General features: G+C 42.6%; 1 protein-coding gene across 2 annotated transcripts in view; it reads left to right on the top strand.

Annotated features, from left to right (window-relative positions):
* Positions 1–16,681, top strand: part of TSPAN9 (tetraspanin 9) — a 190,389-nt gene extending 173,708 nt beyond the window's left edge. For both annotated transcript variants that reach the window (XM_009329865.1, XM_009329864.1), the window contains 6 exons: positions 6,910–7,101; positions 8,777–8,851; positions 10,766–10,867; positions 11,483–11,614; positions 11,735–11,818; positions 12,623–16,681. In XM_009329865.1, coding sequence (XP_009328140.1) covers positions 6,910–7,101; positions 8,777–8,851; positions 10,766–10,867; positions 11,483–11,614; positions 11,735–11,818; positions 12,623–12,694 — 657 coding nt within the window. In that variant the 3' untranslated portion in view covers positions 12,695–16,681. The remainder of the gene's footprint in view (positions 1–6,909; positions 7,102–8,776; positions 8,852–10,765; positions 10,868–11,482; positions 11,615–11,734; positions 11,819–12,622) is intronic.
* The last annotated feature ends 2,259 nt before the right edge of the window (positions 16,682–18,940 follow it).

Here is an 18,940-nt window from a genome sequence, read left to right as displayed (position 1 = left end):
TCAATCAGGTTCCCAGCTGCTAAAGAAGATGATATCCATCTTTGTCTCATATAAGTTTTCTTTAAAAATTCCTGCATGCTGGGAAGGAACAGCCTTTCAAACTGTTTTCCAGATGTGCTGCTTCTTGATTCCACAGGAAACCTGTGAGCTCATTAAGATACCATAAATGAAGGAGAGGGGAAAATGAAGAAAAAAAAACCAAAAAACAAGGAGAGAGTGAGAAAACTGTGCTGCTTCATAAGGGCCATTCTCTTCCTTATCTCCTCTGCACACTGACTGGTCTGAGAGTCAGTTTGGAGAAATGGTGGAAAAATCTCTCTATCTTGAAAAGAAGAGCTAAGATAGGTAACTTTTATCATGTAGGACTTACCAAACAGGGGGAAAATATTATCGGCAGCTTTTCCAAAGTGCTGCTGACCCCAACAAAAGGGAGGGTTTTAAAAGCCACCTGGACACTGAAAAACCTTTCTGTGCATTCTGCTTGTCCACATGGCTTCTTCATGCTTGTCCTGTCGGTGCAGGTCATCTCCCTGTTGACTTACTGTTTAAATAGAGGCCCGTCAAAGCCTAATTCAGAGTGTCTTTTTGTCACTGCAGTTGTCCTGAAATCAGTTCCCAGCATTGACACTTATTTTCACAGTCATGCTGTTAGTAATTCCTTGTAACAAACCTCCTGTGCTTTTGGCCATTTTTATGGGGGCCATATTTAAGCTGTTCCATGTGTTTTTCATTCTATCATCTTTGCTTCAAGCAAGATCGCCTGTTTTAACACAGGACAGAGGGAGGTGAGGAGCTTTCTGTTCTCTGTAGCTGGGCTACAGATGGCCCAGGGCATGTTATTCCAAGAGGAGGTACAAACTGAGACACTTGTTGCTTCTTTTTGTCCCTAGCGGTTCGGTTTTCTATATGTCTCTCTTCTATTCCAAGTCTGTTAAGAGCTCCCCTGGTGTTTATCCAGCAGTAGAAAGTCTGATGTCAAGAATAAACCTTCCCTCCACTCTTTCTCTCTCACACCTAGCTGCACCTAGTTGTGCAGCTTTTCCATCACACGTTGTGTGCATGGGATGGAATGATGGCAAAAGTCAACAAGAGTATGGCCTCATCCCTGTTCCTCTCGGTAGTGCCTTCCTTCTCAGATTCCTGTTTCCTGATGCTGTTCAATGACTTACTTCAAGGGTAAGTCTATCAATCAATATTATTCTATAATAAACTTTACCAGAATGGCATATCCTACCCCTTCTTTACCCCAACTTGTTTGCTGCTTGGTAGTTTTGCTGGATTCTGCATGCATTATCTTACTCTGAGAAGCATGAAATGTCATTATTTGTGTATGTGCTAACAAACTACAAATGCTGTTACTAGTAAATAAAATTATCTAGCCCTTACTGACAATTGTGGCCACAATACTTGATTCTTGTAATCACCTATGGCATAATTTATCAATTTACTTCTCAGTTATGTGAAGCAAAATACACTATATAATGCTTGCTAATATTCCCCTTGTTCCTATTATTGGAAAAGGTAAAAGAGACAGCCTGTTTGGTTTTCAGACTGATCTCTAGAGTTGTGAATATTTCATTCACATCCTGTCTAATAATTCCTCCCAGGCTAGATAATCCTGTGCACAATCTCCTTCTCACAAAATATGTCAGTCTTGGCATACCTCTGACCATCTGTGTTGTCCTTCCCTAGATGTTGTAAACTCTTACTATATCTTCTTTAGGTTAAGGCAACTAAATCTGGATATGATGCTCTATTGTCAAAGTTTGTATTGTTGTATTAGTTCACACAATGCTCAAAAATCCAGAATAAAATAGAAGAGCCCCTTTCCCACTCTGATGATAGCACTTGTCAGGGAAAGACTTGCTTTTGGGTTTCTCTCTCTCTGGGTTTATCTGGAGTTCTAATTTCTCTTGAAGCATTTGAGACTCTCTTTAATGTTTACTAGAATTCTGTATGTTTTCTGGGCACAGTGATGATGACAGATAGATGTTGAGGTACTGAAGAGAATCCAGGCTTTGATAGTGAAATAGCAAAGTGAGGGAGAAACTGTGAGGAAAGTTGGTGTTCCTTTTGTTTGCTTTCAAGCTCAAAATATGTGTGCCATAGCTTGACTAAATTACCCTATAAGTAAGAGTGTGTGTATCCGTGTATATGACTGACTTCATGACAGTGTTCTGCAGTTACCTTCATGGCATAAACACCAGGGGAAGGAGAGATTTGATAGTTGCCTGGAGGATGATAATTTCTAATCGTGAGAGGGAAATGAGCCAACATTTTTTGAGAAGAAAAATCCAGTGAAATTTATTATGCTGTTGAACCATTTCCCTGGGGAAGGAATGTCTGCCATCACGCTCATGCAATTAAATACCAAGCAGCATATATTATTTAATTATATGGTGAAAAAGGAATTAGTAAGATGACTTGATATATTTTTGCTGCTTTCACCCTCCAGGATTCAGCTGTACCAAACAGAAAGAGGTGGATCCTGTGAGAATAAATAGCTGTGAGAGTATTTTTACAGTGTTCACATTGAATAAAAAATGAGATTGGTAGAGAACAAAGTGTCAGGGAAAGCTATTTTATTGCTAGAATTCTAGCTAGCTTTGGTTGGTATGGTTGTATGCAATTAAGACCCAAGTCAGTGTAATTATTTGGGATTTTTTTAAGAAGCATGAGTGAAAAAAGCATTTGGCCTGGGACCTAAGGTTTAAAGCATAAATTTTAGCATCAACAGTACTGCTACTCAGTAGAATGGCAGAGATAAAAACAAAGAAAGCACAAAAATTGAGGAGCTCTGGAGAGGAGAAAAATAAAATTCGACTTAAACTGTTAGTGCTATTTGTTATGGGATGCCACCTTGTGGAAGTTTTTAGGATGTCATGTCGTCAAATCTCTTGGAAGTTGACTTGACTATTTACTCTCTTCAGTCACTGTAGATAATCCTGTTTGCATAGATCAGCCTTGGTCTTTAATAGCCCCTCCATCACCTGGGTTTTTTATGTAATCTGAACTTCCAGTGTAATTTAGGGATGGTGAAATCTTACGTTGGAAGGTAAAAAGCCTGTGAAAAGAGGGAACTTGCCTTAGCTTGCCCAGTGGGCCTGGGAATCAGCCATGGTGAGAGCGTGATCGGTGCAGATACTGTGGTATAATTGTAGTACTGCACTAAAGTATGTTGTCAGAAAGCTCTGAAGGGAACTGTAATCACATTGTGCACTTTGGCATGTTAACCCAATCACTACAGCAGTTGGAAAGGAGTTATTCCATGGTTGTCTTCAGTGGGACATTAGAATTGCAGGAAGAAAGAGCAAATGTGGACGTCTGCTGCCTCAGCTGACACACCACTTCGTTTTGCGTTGTTAAAGGACTCTTCTCCCAATGCCTGGCATTCAAGTTGTATCTCCACAGTGGTCTGCCTAGGGACAGCACAGGTGTGTTGCTAATCCACAAGAACTTTGTTGCAAACGTTTCACATCAAGTGTCAAATGCTTCTCCCCTGCTAGAGGCATTGTGGAAAGGTGAAGGTGCAGCAGGTGACTGGTCTTCTGCGAAAAAGCAGTGTTTTGCTCCTGCGTTTACCAAAATACTAGGGTGGCTACCACAAACAAGTGAAGAAATTATATCTCCTGTATGGAAGTGTATATAGAGGGTCTCCTGAACTGAGACCGTGTCAGAGGGACAGAGGCCATCTGACCATTTTTCTGCTCTCCAGCTTTGATTCTCCTTCTGCTCTTGGTCCTTTTCTGTCTTCATGTCCATCCCATGGAGCACCAGTGGGCCTGTCACTTCCCTGATTTCCTACACTTGACGGTAGCTCTCCCTTCACTCATCTAAGCAAGTAGCTGCTTCTGACTTTGTCTAAATAAACATAAACATGAGCCTTCTGGAGTAATTTCCTAGCCACCTTTCTTTTCTAGACCACATCTCTGTCAAGGATTGTGCTGTTTTTTTTCAAATGGTAAAGAGATGCTAGTAAGGGCTTCTTTCTTCTACCTCTTTTGCTACTATCCTTATAATTGGGAGTTGGATACTGAGGTGCAACTCTTCATGGGCTGATCTTTCTATTGATTGCATGTGCTCCTTTTTGTCCTTTACTTGCCCTTCCTCTGTAAGCCTTTTGCCCTGATCTTGCTCTTACCACCACCTTGTTTATCTGCAATGATCTATTGCTTTTGGCCTGATGATTCCAGAATTCACTGCCCTCTTTCAAAACACTTGAGCTAGGGCTGTGATTTCTGAGCCTAATAGAGTATCAAAGTCCAAGGAACACGTTTGTGAATAACCTTTAAAGTCTGAATTCAGGTTCTGAAGGAAAGTTACACTGAACAAGTTCAGTCTTTGGTGGAAACTTCTTTGGAAACATTTATGGTCTCATCCATGCAGTGCCATGAAGTCATTGATTGAAGTGCCACCAGCTATTTGCAATGTACAGCCCTGGCAGCTTAGAAATGCTATTTAAAACCTTAAGTGAATGTTGTGTGGTGAGAGCTGCTTCTAACCTCCTGAACCATCAAGCTCTCAGTCTGAGCAAGTGCCTGCAGTTCTCATCTAACAGTTGAAGCAGCTGAGCCACAGAGTGGTTTCCTGAGAGGGCCTGAGGTACCAAAACTGCAGCAATTCAAGGACAGAGTGGATGAAATTTGAAGTAGGAGCAATAGGGTGAGTAATTCCATGAACTGCAGACAGTTTACACCTGTGGTGATGTCCACTGGGTCCTGCAGCAGGACGTGATCAGGAGACTTCCGTTTTGCATACCCTACCAGTTCTTTACTACTCCAAGTTCACGTTGACCTTGCTGACATACCATGAAAGGCAATGAGAAATCACTTCAAGACTATTAATTGGAGAGGACGGATTTGGGGGAAGAAATACAAGTCCTGTAGCCCTTTCCTGCCACGTGCGTGTGTGTATGTTTTGTACCAGTCTTTTCCTGGAGATACTAGCTGTTTGACTTTTTCCTGCTACACACACTCATGTTGCAGCTGCATCCAGCTCTGTTACAGGAAACAGATGTTGTGACATTTATCCACACCCAGTGATGCAAAGCTCCCCAGTTCACTCTGTGGAGTTACTGTGTGTTGAGTTTTGGAAGCAGAGGTGCTTCCCAGCCTCCTTACAAGAATGCTGACAACTTCCTCTGTGTTACCCAATGCATGTGCTTGTGAGCTTTAGACAGTTGTGGGGTTTTTTTCCAGATTGCTAAGCTAATGCTTAGGTGCAAGGTGAGAATGCCTGTGAGCATCTTGCATAAGGCCTACTCCTGGTCACAATTCTTCACCAAACTGGTGAATCTCCTAGATGCAAAGCAGTTTCAAAAGCTTCAACCAAACTAGGAAGGGGGCTCAGAGGGGACAGAAGCGTCACAGGGGAAGTAGAAGAAAATAACCACACATATGATTATGAAAACGTAAGTCTGACTCATAGATAAGTTGACATGAATGCAAGAAGATACTATTCTAGTTTTTCTTTCATGTTCTGTGAAGCAGCAAAATCAAAAGGAGCCAGTTGTACCCTGAACTATCTGCCCTGCTGGTAAAATCACCTCAGACAGAAGTGGGGATATTTGCCCAAAAAGTTAAGTCTGTAGCACTTCTTCATGCCAGATCAGTGCTCATCACAAGGCAGGATTGAACCCTATTTTAGTGGAGGTACTGTTCTCTGACCTTAAGTTTCCAGTTTGAGTAAAAGTTGTAAGTTTAAGCAAGCACAATGGGGTGGGCTGGGTGTGGCGAACCTGCTAGATGGCTTGTTCCTCACTGCTGACAGGTGAGCACCAGCAACTTTGGGATATCTCTGTGAGTAATGATTAGGTGCTGTTTTGTTTTTCCCCGTGCAGTGGTTCAAGTAAATTGGAGCAAGATAATCTGAGTTGGGGGGGGTGTTTGTGTGTGTGTACTCTGATCCCCCTCGGAGTGAAAGCGATGTGAATTTCACTTCTGACCTTGGCAAAGGCTAGATTTGGCAGGAAACTGTAATAGTACTGTTTAGTAGCTCACAGATTTAATGAAAACGCATCTCCTACTTCTGATTTCACTGCGCAGTGATCACAGATCAGATGGAAAGTTGTATAACAGCCATTTTGAGCAAGTACTAAAAGATGGCCAGCTTTTAGGCCCCCTGTAGTGCAACACTGGGCCATTGTTCTGAAGACCTGCCCCGTGACTTAGGATGGGAAACCTTATTTCCTTAACCAGACATGGTATTGTTAAGAGTGAGAAGCAAAGTGACGTTAATTTTACGTTTTATTAGCAGCTTTGCATTTCCTTCAGGTTCTCTCACTGACAGAGAGTAGCAGAAGTTGAGCTTCCTGTAGATAATAAAGCTAGAAATCGGATTTTTGTGACATTGAACACTGGCAAACAACACTAAAGCTATGAAAACTCATACTAAAACCCAACCTGGCTACTGGGACTGGGCATTTTGTGACAAATATTTACTGAAATTATACTATTGATTGTAATTATCTCCAGGACTTCCTTGCCTGCCCTAGGGTGAGCAAATATGGGGCTGGATACTCTGAGACATTGTAGATGACTGCAGAAATAAGTGCAATGGAGCATTCTTTCAAATAATGTTTTTTATCTTCCTACAGAAAAATTGCATTGGGTTGTGCTCTTGGGAGATCAATGGGTAGCCCTGGTTTCATGTGCTGAGTCTTTAAAAAGAGAATTTTGCCATCCAGTGGCTTTTGAATAGATTTATAAGTATAGGTAGAGGTGGCATGACCAAGTCTAGGTAAAAACATTTAGTTTCACTTTGTTTCTGCACCAAGCCAGTGAGAGCATTACTGCAGAACAGTTACCTGAGAATTTGCTTGAGAAATTCTTTCCTTTCAGAGTTGGGGGGAAGGAGACAGTGCTATTTATTTTAATGGTGAAACCTTTCTTTTGTTTTATCTCTTTGCAGTTATGTGGCTGTGGGCTGCTGGGTGTGGGCATCTGGCTGTCAGTGTCTCAAGGAAACTTCGCCACATTTTCTCCTAGCTTTCCGTCGCTTTCAGCTGCCAACCTAGTCATTGCCATTGGCACAGTCATCATGGTGACCGGCTTTCTGGGCTGCCTAGGTGCTATCAAGGAAAACAAGTGCCTCCTGTTGAGTGTAAGACATCAATACTTCTTTTCACTAAGACCAGTGACTGTTGCTTTATTATTATTTTATTTAATTGACCAGTGCAAAATAGTCTTGTGGATCACTGTAACATTGCCCTTGGCTTTCAATCTTCTGTATGCTTGCAGTATGAGATCCCACAGCTTTGGTCCCAGTGACATCATTGGTGTATTAGCAAATGTATCCTTGTTACTCTGTGCCCCCAATGTATTAGATAGCAAAGCAAATTATGATCAGTTACCTCTGAATGGATAAACATGAACTGTAGGGTCAACCTGGATAGCCCTTCTGGAAATGTCTGTTAGAAGGATTGACTGAAAAATCTTAAGCACAGCTGCTTTTGGATGCCACTCAAAGCCTCTCACGGCTATTTTCTACTTTGCTCTTATCTAAGGCCTGTGTCAGAGGTTGGTGGAAACCGTCTGACCCAAAATTAAGAAGTCCAGGTCTCTGCCAGGCCTTACCAATAGAAAAAAAAAAATCTGATCCTTAGCAGTCTTTGTCCAGCACTGAAGCACAGAGGTTGGGAACCCCTCTCAGAAAACACAGTATGGGTCACTCCTCTTGCATAAACCCAGAAGGCTTCATCATGTTTCTCCCCACCCCAAGGAGAGAGGTATTGTGAGAGGAGGGCTTTCAAAGCAGACATCTTCCAATTCAGTCACAGCTTATGAATCACAGGTGCTGTGATATTAAGGAGCATGTGAGTTTTCCTTGTGTAAAAGTCTCCCTTACATGGCTTTGGGGAACAGCTGGGGAGCATTCCTTAGACCACCTCAGAGCATTAAACTGGAGGACAAATGTGCACCTGTTTTTTGCTATCTGCTGCTTCGTTTTGTATGTTGTACAGCTAGGAAAGCAAACAGAGAATAGTAATGAGGTCTATGTCGTTTATCCACACAAACTGCAACACCAGCTGAATTTTTGGGTTTTTTTAAAGAATGTTTATATTCTTACAAGGTTCTGCAAAAGCCTTTTTATACTATCATGACTATCATGAGTTTCCGATTGGAGAGCTTGCTGCACTGCATACTACATCTCGCACGGTGTCTGTGTGGGGGATGCCATGCCTATGTGGCAGTCGACTGGTACATAAAGGCAACTAGTGGGCATGAAAAGTAGGGAGAAACTACTGGAGCTCACACTTGGGATGCCCCTGCAGAGAGAGATTTCAGCTACAGAGAGTTGGGAATGGAAGTGCTGAGTAATATAATGACCATTCCAAGAGGCAGCCAGATGTGGTTAAAGTCCACCTGCTAGGGAATCACTCCTGAGGCACGTCACATTGATCTTTGTGGTAATGGGTTTAGCATCTGTTCTGTAGTCTGTATGAGGAAAAGAGACTATCAGGGCTGCGTGCTGTGACAGCAGTCAAAAAAAGCAAGACAAAAGCATTGCTGAAACCTGCAAACTGGCAGTAGGGCAAAACCTAAGAGTTAGAGAATGCCAGACAGTGAGCTTCCTCACTGATGGTAAGACCTACATGAGCTTTAGTGGCAATATAGTATCAATATGCCTGAATAGTTTGAAATCAAACTTGCATCTTTTTGGCAGTAGAGGAAAAGTTTAGAAGACAAGGCCTATAGTCTTCAGAGTTTCTAGCAGCCTCAGGTTTGTTCTCTAGTTGGCAAGTGTGTATACACTGTCTGTTTTTTCTTTGTTCTAGTTTTTCATCGTTTTGCTGATAATTCTCCTGGCAGAGCTGATATTACTCATTTTGTTCTTTGTTTATATGGACAAGGTAAGCAAATATGCAATATAGATTAATTATCTGTACTAGCATGTAAACTAGGTTCAGTTTGCTTTTGTTTGATGGAGGTATGTGGATTCTCCTTGCTCTTCACTTTGGTGAAGGTTTAACCTTGAGATCTTGGCTGTTTTCTGTAAGCTGCTTCTGCAGGGGGAGGAGGAAGTAATGAGGATGGCAAGCAGAAGAGAAGAAGCCACTGAGCTTTACAATTTCCCCCCTGAAATAAAACCATGGTCCAGGGCCTCCCTTTAGTCTTGTCCTAAAAGCTGAGATAGCCTTCAACATAGCTGTTTGATGTCTCTGCAAGAAGCTGATGATATTGTGGACCTGGGTTGTGGGAGGTCCTACTTAAGACCTGGTTAGATTCTTAGGGCCAGCCCTTGAACAGGACTGGAGGAGAGAGGCCTGGGATATTCACAGGTTATTCCGGATGCCACCAGCTGTCTCACTTGACTGGGCAGTCCCAGAGAGTTTGGCAAGGATCAAGAGGCAGCTTCTCATAAAGCCCTGTCCTGGTTTCACCAGGGATAGAGTTGATTTCCTTCCTAGTAGCTGGTACAATGCTGTGTTTTGGATCTAGGATGAGAACAAAGTTGATAACGCACTGATGTTTTAGTTGTTGCTAGGTAGTGCTTTCACTAGCCAAGGACTTTTTAGTTTCCCATGCTCTACCAACTGAGAAGGCTGGAGGTGCACAAGAAGCTGGGAGGGGGCACAGCCAAACTGGCCAAAGAACCATTCCATACCATGTGACGTCATGCTCAGTACATAAACTGGGGGAAGCTGGCCGGGGGGGCTGCTGCTCGGGGACTGGCTGGGCATCAGTCAGCGGGTGGTGAGCAAGTGCACTGTGCATCACTTGCTTTGTGTATTATTATTATTATTATTATATTTCAATTATTAAACTGTTTTTATCTCAGCCCACGAGTTTTTCTCACTTATGCTCTTCCAATTCTCTCCCCCATCCCACCGGGGGGCGGGGGGAGTGAGCGAGCAGCTGTGTGGTGCTCAGTTGCCAACTGAGGTTAAACCATGACAAGCCCATCTGTAGAAATGTGCTATCTAGTGGAGACAAAGTGAAGTAGGCACAGCTGGCTGGCCTGTCAGATAGATAAGACTGGAAAAAATCCTTGGGGAACTGGAGAACTCTGCTAAACACAGGACAGAGCCTTACAGTATGAGCATGTCCAGACTGATTTTAAAACTGAGCTCCTACCAGATTTGTATCTCTTCCCACGTTGTCATTATGATGCCTGCCTCTTTCAGGGAGCTGGGGTGAACTTCTGGTTTTGAATGGGATGTCAAAGAAGGATAAAACAGATCTTATAATATAGTTGACCTTTATGCCAGGACCCCATAGGTTAATCCTTTCGCTGCTGCCAGCTCCCTGCTGTCAGAGCCAAGGTGCATTCCTACCTGCATCCAGGACTCCAGGCTCAGACTGAAATTTATACGTGGGACATCTCAGATCTCCCATTAAGCATTCCAACTTTCTCCTCTAAAGAAAGAAGAGCACGTTTGAAGTCATAAATGCTACAAGCCTGTCCCCACAAGGAGAACAATAATAATGCCCTTTTTCAATTGATTTTGTATTGGCCATTTATTATAGCCTGCCTGATCATTCTTCAATTAGTTTGGATCAGATTATGACTGTATGATGGACTTTTAGTAGAGGGGAAGCTGGTCTCCTATATCATGAGAATTAATCCAGTATTTTGCAATTTGAGAGAGAGACTAGGCCTTGGCAGGTGCTGAAAGGTCCCACTGACTTGTGAGAGTCTTGAAGCTATGATGGAGCTTTTCTACCCATGTTAAGTTTGTGGTGAGAGAAGGCAAGTCTCTACCATTTGGCCCTTTCCTCTAAACAGCAGTGCATTGACTTTCTGTATTTTTTACATGATGCAGGTCAGTGAGAGTGCAAAGAAGGATTTGAAGGAAGGTATGAAGCTATACAATTCAGAAAATAATGTTGGACTGAAAAATGCATGGAATATCATTCAAGCAGAGGTAACATATTTTCTCAATATAAAAAAAATAACAATTTGGCCATAAAGGCTGCTGCAGTCTATTAACTGTGGCATCCATGCCAAGTCTAAAAGATGGCTAATGCAAGCTTTGGTTTCTGATTTTGCACTCTTGAACAGCCAGGGAGTACTGTGAAACCCAGGATCAAAGTGTACTCCGTAAGGTGAAAGATGCTTACCTCTCTCTGAGATTCTCTGTGCCTATCACAGGCGCAGAGATGATCTGAAACAGAGGAGAAGCAGGAAAACCTGCATAGGTAGAACTGCAGCTTTGGCAGCTAGGCTTTTGCCGTTCAGCAGTTGTGGGCAGGTTACCTTATGTTTTGGTGCTTGGGCTCATGTTTCTGTGACAAGAAGACTAACGTAAGCTTGGGCATGGGACCATTTATTTTCTTTGTTTGTTTTTTTTTTTAAATGTTGTTAAGTATTTGCTTTTTTTAGTGATCACTGAGCACAAAGCACTTTAAAAATACAAAAGTGTTGTGGCAGCCCTTTTGAAAATACACAGTGGTTTAGTGGAAGTAAAAGTTTGTGGTGGTGCATGATTCACAAATTATGCTAGTTAAGTTAATTTATTAATCCTTTACTTTTGCCATAGATGAAATGCTGTGGTGTGAATGACTTTACGGATTGGTACCCAGTGCTGGGAGAAAACACTGTCCCAGACCGATGTTGTACGGAAAACTCCCAAGACTGTGGACGGAACTCCACTGAATTAGTGTGGAAAACGGTAACGTTTGCTTTGCCCAGGTCAAGGCTTAAGGAGGGGTGGGAAGTAAGAAAATAGAGGGAATGCACGTGAAAGAAAATGTGACCTTGGGATTTCAATTTTCATCTTTCATTATTTCAGGGATGTTATGAGAGAGTTATGACCTGGTTCGATGAGAATAAGCATGTCCTTGGTTCGATTGGGATGTGCATCCTCATAATGCAGGTAATACTGGTATGATGTTTGTCAACATGGCTTTGTTTTGCTGTCAGCATTCTTGATTCTGCTGTGTGAAAAGTGGTACTCAACCACTTTGAGTTTGATCATGATTTCAAAATTGTCATATTTGTTTTATGAGTTCATTTAAGGTCATCTACTCAAAAAGGAAGCAGGTCAGTAGTCAGTCCTGCAAAGAAGACATGCTGCAGTGGGGTTTTGCTTACCTCCATTTTGACTTCAGAGCACCACTTTGGAGTTCCCATGTTTAGCCATTTGTTATGCTGTCCCTTAGGGAACTGTTTTTTTAAATTTTGGAAGCAAGTTCTAAAAATTGCCAAAATGAGTCAAATCATGGCCACCGAACTGAGTAGGTTAATGTGTTTTAAAAAAGAAATGCAGAAGTATCATCATAATCTCTTAAGGTTTTGGGGTTCCTGTATCACTGCTGTACTTTTGGGGGACAATACCTGAATATGATGTTTTCAGTCATAGTTATCTGGCTAAACAAGCGTAAGTTGTTGGGTAAAAAGGAAGAGTGACTCGTATGTACTGATTCTGAAAAATTGTTGCACGTATGACAAAGAGCCCTGACAGCTTTTTGCCTCCATCTGTGCTCTGAGGCATATATCTCTGGACATCACTGTGTGCCTGAACAACATACATCCAAGTTTACTGATCAGTGTTGAAGCTTGAGAAATATGGCTAGTGTAGAATGACTTTTAAAACTACAGCTTGACCATGAACACAGGTCAGCAGTGCAGTTTTGGCAGCCTCCCTGTACTGAAGCCCTTATTGTTTGTTTTACTTCAGATTCTTGGCATGGCCTTCTCCATGACACTCTTCCAGCAGATTCACAGGACTGGCAAAAAATATGATGCCTAAAGCCTCTGAAACATTATCACATCAACCCTTCTGTCTCATCATAAAAATGAACAAAAGGAATGACCACAGAGTATCAAGCCTAGCCCTGCTGAGGGAATCCGTCCCATTGACCGATCTACTTTGTTGTTACTTGTCCAGTTATTATCACACCTTGTTATTTGACTCATTTTTTTATCTGTTTCACATTTGCCATTTATTTGCCAAAGAGGGGGGCAGCCCCCCCCAACCAAATGGGTTTTCTACACGAAATCATAGATCTGCTCTAAGAATGTTTCTTAACTTAAGAAAATGTTTTGCTCTACTAATCCATGCTATATGTGCAAAAATTATGTGTGTTCAACTTCAAGGGAGAATTCTTCAAAGTCTTCCATTAAGTTTTCAACCCTCATGTCCAATTTACTGGAAGACTCGGAAAAGCCACTCTGAGAGTCCTAGGAATTGGAGCTGCTTTGCTTTGCAGCTTCCTGTACTTTACGGTGTATACTTTTTTATTATGATAATGATGATGATGATGATTATGATGGATATAGCTTAGAATTTAGTTGCCTGGCTTATAACTTCTTACTGTTTTTGGTTTTACACATTTATTGTACATTAATTTGGGAACCACTGTGCGATCTCCAGAGGACATGTTTTTCAAAGTTGACAGTTGGTGCTGGCAAATAAAGACATAACTTTTCTCAAGTCCATGGGGAGGCATCGTCTACCTTTATCAGGGCCTTGCTGCCCTTACTGCAACAAAGGTGGTTCCTTTTAAATCAGAGGCTCTTTCCTCAGATGGAATGCAATGCCTTCCCATTGGACCAGATGGTGAGCTTCCTACTCCTGTGAGATAGAGTTCCAATGCCTTTACTCACCCAAAGCAGTGTCTGGCTGCTTTGATGTCATGCTACTTTGAAAGCTAAAAGTACTGACTAAGCAAGTTACTGCTCCCTCGCACAAAGGAGAGAGATTGCAGTCTGACCTACTGGCCAGTTGGCAGCAGACTTCACAGATTGTGTTGTCTGTTTCAAAAAGTTTGCCCACGGCATGGCATGCTGCTGGATATGAGGGAAGGGGATGGCAATTTGATGGCAACATTGTCATGCCATGCCCTTCATTGAAGGGGTTTCCTCAGGCAGATGACAGCTGTCTCCCTGAGCTGGTGGTTTGATTAAAGGTGACCAGATGATGCAGGAAAGGGGCAATTTCCAAAACAGCACTCGGAGATAATGTGTTGTCACACCATCAGTACAGAATAGGTTCTTGCTGACGCATTGCCAAGTCCATCCAATGGGGTAGTTCAGAGTTCACTGCAATGCATATTTTTACCAACATTCCTGTTAGAAAACTTGAACATATATTTCTCTAGTTTGAATACTGTTTCATTGCAAGCAGCCCCATTTACCTTTGTTCCAGGTTTTTGCTGTTTTGTGAAGGAAGACGGAAGGGCTCAGACATTGGAGGATGTTCTGATTTAACTGCAGTCAGGGCTTGACTCAGCTCTGAAAGAAACACTGCTTTTCGTATTAGCAGCAGTCAGAAGTGACCTTCAGAGGTTACCTCATCCAGTGTCGCTCTCAAAGGGGTACTGTCATCTATGTGAGATGGAGTTTACTGTGACATTATTGGGCTGAGTTTCAGAAACTGTTGAGGATGGAGATCTTGTGCCTTTCAGAGCTATGCCATGTCAAACTACTCCTCTGGTAAACAAGTTTCTCTTAATGTCCAGTCTGAATATTTATACTTTAAACTCTTAAAAGATACCATTTTCATTGTGTCATTCAGCCTATCTTTTCCTTGTGGGCTGAAATAGCTGTTGAGCCACTTCATATCTGGGAGTTTTTAGTCCCCTGTTTATCTTCCTTGTAGGTCCTGCATGCATCCGTACATCTGGCAGCAATAGTGTTTTGTGTGGCTTATGAAAACACATTTTTTTGTGTTCCTATGAAATCAGTGTGACAGGAAGGAGTGTTGAATGTGTGGGAGATAGAGATGAATTTGGGTGTTGCAGTGAAGAAGGAGGTTACTATTCTTAGAGCATGGCCCTTGCCCATATGAGCAGAATGCCCAAAGTTTCACAGGGCTCTTGTTTCCCACTGAAGCAGACAATGCCATATGGGTTCAGCTATTTCACCTGAAAAGAGTCAGGGAAGAAGCAGAGGGAAAGCACAGAAACTGAATCCAGTTTTACTTCCATTTCTAACAAAAATTGGGACCAGGAGCATGTGAGCCCCACTGGAGATGGATGTTCCATGTTGAAGAAGGGGCTCTGATGCCCAGTGTACTTGCTGCTACATGTAAGACTGTATCCAAAGTTGCTAAGATGCGTTCCCATTTTTGCAAGAAAAGACAGGACAATTTTCATCTGATGGCTCCACTGCATTCTCCCTTTGGGCAGAGGTGCTTAGCTTTCTCTAGCTTTCTCTGGCATTCAAAAAGAGCAGGGTGCAGGGCTGAGCAGGAGCATCATCTCTGTCCTTTTGGGTCGCACAGTGGTACCTGCCGCATCTTAAATTTTAATCTGCAGTCAGTTTTTGTACAAAAAAAAATGGTAAAATATATTAGTGAAAGTAATAAGGAAATAAAAAATGTTTATGAGTAACTCAGAGATGAAGTGTGTAGTTGCAAACTCAGCTACTTTGCCTTCCATCCAAACTTATTTTTCTAGAATGCTTCATTCCATTTCACGATCTAGCAGCATAGATCCTGAAATCTTTTTTTAATGACTACTTTTGGCATTTTAAGCACAGTATTAAGTGAGATAGTTACACGAGCTTCATGTATTCATCTCTATGAAGCCACCTACAGGGAGGGAGTCAAAAGCAGGGCTGGTTTGTGTCTCTAGCTGACTCTCTGATGTGGCAGGTGATGACAGACATCCTGAAAGGGGCAGAAAAATAATGCCATTTTCCAGGCAACAAAAAACAGCCCTGGAAAGTGTGAGGCTGCATCAGTCAGTTTGTCAGAGAAGGCACTAACTGTCCTGTAAACTGGTCAAAGGGAGCTTTGGCTCATGTATGTATGCACTTTTTTTGCTTTGCTGGTGGGTGGCTGTCTGTGTGTTTTCCCCAAATGTCACTCTGATTATTTAACTATAAGTTTTTAGCATGTTTTTAAATAAAAACTGATACTGAGTAAAAGTATCTTTAATATACACAAATATTGATTTGTATAAATGCATACCTCTCTGTATCTCTAATTCATGAAAGCACAGTTAAGTGTGCTGTGTGTGTGTATATATATATATACACGCACACACCCCTGCTGTCTCACTGTGCTTCATGCTTGGAAGCTGCAGCAGAACTTAAGCAGAGACATAATAGGAGAACTGTTCGAAGAACCTCTACTTGAAAGCTGTTAAAGTGATAGCAGTGAATTCTGTTCCCTCCTGGTGGTACCAAGGCTGTTAGTTACAGGACGCTCAGGTGGAGGGCGCTCAAAAGAAGTGCCCATAGCTAACTAGCATGTGAGATGATAAAAACAATGGCATAAATGTCTCCAAGATGACAGAAGATGCCTTGTATATGTCATGCATTAAGTTCCTGGACTATGGTTATGTTAGGCCAACTCTCCTATCCTGTGTCCACCCCCCATTTGTATGCATGAAATACAAACTCATACACAGGAAGGGTGCAAGCAGAGGGCAGCTGAACTGATCCTCATGGTCTTTCTTGGGCAATGTATTGGTCAGGCATAGAAAAGGCATGGAGGAAAAGGGTGTTTTCCCAGCAGATGGTTCTTGGGAGCAGCTCGGAATAGGGCACACATAATTCTGATGTAACTTCTTTCCATAGAGTTGAGCAGCTTCATCCTGTAGCTGGCATGGGGAAACCTGAAACCAGGCTAGCCATCTGTTGTGCAGTAGACAATAGACACTAAGAAATAACATGCCATTCCCGCCAGGTGATGTTTGCACCAGTGTTTCTTCTATGCAATACCTACTTTCGCCTTTATATAAAAGATTTTTACTAGGATGACATAAAAATAAAGGATTTTTTAAAAGGTGCCTCTCTGCGTTCATTTCTCTCCTAACCCAAACTACCACCAAAACCAAAAGGGGACAAAAAAATTCCAAAAGGTGACTCGTAAAGATCTATTCCAGCTGCAGTGGAGTTGAAGTCCAGAGCTCCTGAAGCTGTTGCATCTCTGAAAGATTCCCCCCCACCCCATCCTCTGTCATCCTCCTTCAAAACAATACTCTAATAAAACAGAAATAGGTGTGAAAGGTTAAAAAAAAAAACCCAGCAAATTGTTTTTGAGAGCTTGGTAATACAGGAAGGAGTTTGCAAGTGTCCCAGAGAATACAGAATAGTCGAAGGGAGGACAAAGTAGTAGAGAGCTTGAAAGACATCCAGAGGACACTGAGAAGTCTCAGAGAAACTGTGAAAATTGATTAAACACTGAGAAAAAGATCACAGAATAGCCCTCCAAATGCCAGGAAAGTAGAAGATGGTCTGAAAGATCCCCAGACAAACAGTGGAGCCAAGCAGAAGCCAACAAAGCAACAGAGAGTCTGAAAGAGATTCAGACAACATAAAGTAGCCTCAAGGAAGGGAAGAAAGCCTGTAAGTGCCCAAGGAAACAAAATGTAGCAGTGTCAAAGAGGCCAAGAAAGAGACACAGCAAAGGACCCCCCAGAGATGCCGAAGAGGCTCAGAGATAACAAGAAAATATCAGAGATATTAAAGGAGCTCCAGAGTACCCAGAGAAAGCTTGAAAGTGCCCCAAAGAGTAGCATCAAAGGAGGGAAAATGAGCCAAAATCTGTAAAAGACTTGAGGAACACAGAGTAGCCTCAAAGAGGCAAAGAAACTAGTAGAAAGCCTGAAAGAACCATGGTGAACACACCAAAGACCTTGAAAATAACAAAGTAGCAGAGATTCTGAAAGAGCCTCTGGAGAGTACTGGAGAGTATGCCTGCAGCTGCTAAAAAAGGAGAGAGGCTAAAAGAGCAACAGAGAATAGCCTTGGAGAAGGGAAGAAACAGGCAGGGAGGCTGAAAAAGTTGCAGGAGAAAGAAGAGTAGCTGCTGAGATGCAACAAACCTTGAAGAGAGACCGAAACAGCCCCAGAAAACCCAGTTTAACTTCAGAAGGGAAGGGGGGGAGGGGGGGGGGGGGGGAGGGGGGGGATGAGCAGAAAGACTGAAAGTGCTCCAAAGTCACCTCAGTGGGAGAAAGGAACAGACCAAAATCCTGAAAGGCAGCCATAGCAGCTTTGAAGAGGCTAGTGAAGAAGTGGAGAGGTTGAGAGAGTCCCAGAGAACAGAGAAGCCTTGCAGAGCCTGAGAGACTAGAAAAGTGCCTGAAAGAACCTCAGAGAACACAGAGTAGTCTCAGAGAAGGTAAGAAAATAGCATAAAGCCTGCAAATGTGAAGGATAACAAAGACTAGCCTCTGAAAGGTGGAAAAAAGTAGGCAAGAAAGAGACCCAGAGAGCATACAGCAGCCTTGGAGAGGTGAAAAAATATAGCAGAAAGACTGAAAGAATGCTGAGAGAGCAGAGAGTAGCCTCACAGAGACCAAGAAAGAAGCAGATGCGTTAAAAAGAGTCCAAGGAGAACACATGGTACCACTGGGTGGCCATGAAAGTAGGAGACAGACTATAAGAATCCCACTGCATGCGGAGTACACTTAGGGCAGTGAAGAAACAAGCAGATAGCCTCAAACAGCCTCTGAAAGCATGCAGAGTAGCTCTCTGAGTGAGAGAGACTGATGGGGAGGAGTTTGAGATGGGTTGAGAGGAGACCAGAAGGAGCCTGTGGCAGGGCATGACCATGTCTCTTGACCTGCGGTCTTTTAAAAAAAAGGCATTAAACAGTATTGGCCCCAGTATCAATCCCCAAGAAATGCAAATAGTAAACTCACTGCCAGTCAGTTTGAACAGCTGATCACAACCCTTTAAGCCCTGTAGTCCAGTCAGTTATTCACCCACCTTAATCTTCCACTTACCCAAACCATACCTCAACCATTTGTCTACAGGTTTACTATGGGAAACTGTGGCAAAGAGCTTGCTTAGGTCCAGGTGAACAACACTCACTGCTCCCTGCTCATTCAAGTGAATAGTTGTCTTACTGTACAAAGCTATCAGGTTGGTTGGGCATAATTTGCCCTTGGTAAATCTGTGCTGTCTTTTCCCAGTTTCTTGTCCTTCGTACAACTGGAAGTGGGTTTTGTGAGGATTTCCTTTGTGATCTTCCCGGGGCAGAGATTAGGCTGATGGGCCTGCAATTCTCTGGGGGCTCCTTCTTGCCTTTCGGGGCGGA

This window comes from Pygoscelis adeliae, unplaced genomic scaffold (assembly GCF_000699105.1).
Source record: "Pygoscelis adeliae isolate BGI_AS28 unplaced genomic scaffold, ASM69910v1 Scaffold618, whole genome shotgun sequence".
Lineage (NCBI taxonomy): Eukaryota > Metazoa > Chordata > Aves > Sphenisciformes > Spheniscidae > Pygoscelis > Pygoscelis adeliae.
The sequence above is the reverse complement of the archived record's forward strand: the minus strand, read 5'-3'. Positions and strand labels throughout refer to the sequence as shown.